A 3,248-nucleotide genomic window follows, 5' to 3' on the forward strand; every position below is an offset into this window, starting at 1 on the left:
TTTAAATGTTTATTAGTGGCCTAAAATGATCAGGAAAACTGTGTCCTTTGAGCAGTGTTTGCACAAACACATGGGACAAATTTAAATTGCACAGAGAAAACCCCCATCATAAAGTGCTCCAGGCTACCATCCATATAAAATGGCAAGCAAAACCATTTCTGCCATGAACCTATTGTGGTGACTTATCTCCTTAAGAACATAAACATGTAATGGGTATTATCTGTCCCTCTGACACTAGTATGTCGAGTGTTCTGCAGTAGTTTAGAACTAACACCAACACAGGCCTTTCTCAACCAACCAACCAAGTGGTATTTCTTGAATGCCCAGAGTGGAGGAGATACAGGTACTAAAGACACGTTTAATGTGAAGTAATGCAAATGTTATTAGCAATTCTACAATGTGTATTTTAAAACATGTTGTACAAAATAAGTATATGCCATTTTTTATTTGTCAATTGAAAATAAATAAATTTTTAAAAAGAAAAAAAATAAAAATAAAGACATGTTTACCTTTTTAATAAGCAGTTCAATTGTTTTTCTTATTCACGTAATTGGGATCAACAGTAATTTCACCTAATGTGCCGTCAGAGGAGTTGCAAATGAGCTAAACTGACACTCACCACAAAATCCTTTTGCTCCTAAACTCTATAGTCTCCTCGCTTAGTGTATCTAATGAAAATAATTAACTACTTGTAAAGAGTACACATAGGAACAATATGCACTCACAATATTTTTCTCACATCTGTTATCTTATTTAAAAAGAAGGGGTTTTGGAGTCAGAATTGAGTTCAAATTTTAACTGTCATAGTAAGTAAGTGTGTCCTTGGGGAGGTCACTTAAGCTCTCTAGGTCTCAGTTTTCTCATCTCTACAATGAGAAATTTTTAGAATAATAAAAATTAACTCACTGGGTAGTAAGAATTAAATGAGCTAATATTTGCAAATTTCTTAGCCTAGGAAGTATGCATTCAGTAAATGGTAGATTTAATTATTATTTTTTAATAATTGCCTCAACCTTTGTTAGGTGGGCAGTTATAATTATCCTTGCCTGCCTGGATGGGATTAAGTGACTTATCCAGGGTTAAACAATTCATTAGTGGCAGCACCAGGGCTTCTGATTCCAGGCCTCAGGATCCCTGCCACATCCTATCACCCCCAGTCAACTTTATAGACTTTTACAGAATGGGATGCAGTGTCCAGCACAAGAAGAGAATTCTCCTTGGTGAAAGTCAGAGCCACAGGATGGAAAAGACCATGAGTGACCATGGGCCTCACTACCGGAAACTCCTCAGGTTTTCCTAAGCACAGGATAGATGGACCAGAGTTATCTGCAACAATCACATTGCCCTGGTGATCAAAGGTCACGGCAGAGGCAGTTATTTTGGAGGGGAAGAAGAGGCTCAGCCCAAAGGTATCCACCTGGCCAATGAGCTGCATACCTGAGCTAAACACCTTCACCCTGGTGCTGCAGGCCTCGGTCCCCAGAGCCAGGGGGTGTTCTAGGACTGCAACGGCCCCTGTGAGCCAGGACACGGCCACCCCTCGGGGATTGCACAGATGAGCTTGCAACTTTTCAGTCCTCCGAAGGACCCCTTCCGGGAAGTCGACTTCCAGGAGGTGCAGGGACCCTGCTTCCGCATCGGTTACCAAAACCCCATTCTGAGGGGTGGTCTCCACACCCCAAGGTAAGCAGAACTGGCCTCCAATGACGAGCTTGATCTGGCCAAAAAAATCAAACGCTTTGATGGAGCGGTCGCCAGCGTCGGTGACGATCACGTGACAGTCGCTGGTTACGGTGACATCCAGTGGGTACTTAATGTCTTGGGCAGCGTCCCCCTTCTCTCCAAACTGATGCGCACAGCCTCCCCCGGAGTCAAAGATCTTGACCCGCCTCCTGCCGTCGTGCACCACCACGACCCGCCCGGTCTTGGGACACAGCGCCAGCCCGGTTGGGTTGACCAGGGTCCCCCAGCCGCCGAAGGAGTGGTGGCAAGTGAGGGCCCCGGGCCCGCAGGGGACCGCGCGGTGGGCGGCCGGGGACGGGCGAAGCGCAGAACCCAGGAGCTCCAGGAGGTGCAGCACCGGCAGGCAGTCGCTGGTGTCGCAGCCCCGGCAGGCTCGCCGGCAGAAGGGGCACTCGAGGGCCAGCGTCCGCGGGTGCGCCAGGGCGGCCACGCAGGCCAGGCAGACCACGTGGCCACAGGGCAGGTTGCGCGGGCGCCGCTGCTGCCGGTGGCCGAACCTCTCAAAGCACACCTTGCACTCCAGCAGGCTGGTCTCGGCCTCGCGCACCAGCTCCCGCAGCGCCGGCCCGCCCCCCGGGGCCTCGGCCCCCATGGCACGGACCCGGGAGCTCCCTCCGCGCCGCCCCGGGTCACGGTCACGGTCACGGCCACGGGGCGGGGCGTCCGCGCTGACGTCAAGCGCAGCGGGCTGCGACCTGCTGCCCCCTGGTGGGCGCGCGCGGCACCGTTTCCGGAGGGCCTGATAGTGGACGTTCGCGCGTTGTGCAGACCTGCAGTCTTCACCAAAGTCACGGATAGATTATCCTCCACAGATGAGGAAACACAACTATTTAGGACACGGGGGTTGCTCTCTGTTACTAGTGTTATTAGTGTGTAAGTGCCAGAGCAAGAACTGGAACCCAGTCTTCCAACGCTGGTGCCCCGCAGTGTTTCCAGTCTGCAGCGCTGGGTGCCAGGGCTGGCCGGGCGTAAAACCTGGTCCTTTTTAGCTCATGATCCTTAGGATATGACTGGGAAAACACAGACACAAGAGGGAAGTTGAACTCCAAGGAGGTGGTGAGGCAGGTGATCCTTTTTTGATCCTTTGCTGCCCACTGCGGGGTAACTAGTAGTACTGCACCATCGGTTCAGCTCTGGGATTGCAGGCCAACCCAGGTGCCCGGCCCTGCCTCAGGAACAGGAAAAAACAGGCGTTTAGAGAGGTAAACCAGAGAAAGCGGCGATAAACCTGACATATTTAAGAATGTTCATAGTAATCGCTCTACTGCCTGGTAGTTAGACAGTATAGTACTGGAAAGCCTTGTGGCACATGATATATCTACTCTAATGATTTATTGATATCTACCCTAAGGATTTATTGTAAAGAATCTAAAGGGAAATTTACAACATGGAAATATACCTTTATGGCATTTAATTGTGAGTTAAGGTTTTCTCAATTACACAAAACTTCAGAACTAAAAAAACATTTAGGGTAGAGTCTTTCACAACTGAGGATCCCCACATCT

The 3,248-nt window shown here is 49.5% G+C and overlaps 1 protein-coding gene across 1 annotated transcript; it reads right to left on the reverse strand.

Moving 5' to 3' along the window:
• Positions 1–340: 340 nt before the first annotated feature.
• Positions 341–2,335, reverse strand: NHLRC1 (NHL repeat containing E3 ubiquitin protein ligase 1). Its single transcript, XM_008568468.1, has one exon. The coding sequence runs from the start codon at positions 2,333–2,335 to the stop codon at positions 1,148–1,150; it is 1,188 nt and encodes a 395-aa protein (XP_008566690.1). The 3' UTR covers positions 341–1,147.
• Positions 2,336–3,248: the final 913 nt, after the last annotated feature.

Source organism: Galeopterus variegatus, unplaced genomic scaffold, assembly GCF_000696425.1.
Source record: "Galeopterus variegatus unplaced genomic scaffold, G_variegatus-3.0.2 Scaffold412, whole genome shotgun sequence".
Lineage (NCBI taxonomy): Eukaryota > Metazoa > Chordata > Mammalia > Dermoptera > Cynocephalidae > Galeopterus > Galeopterus variegatus.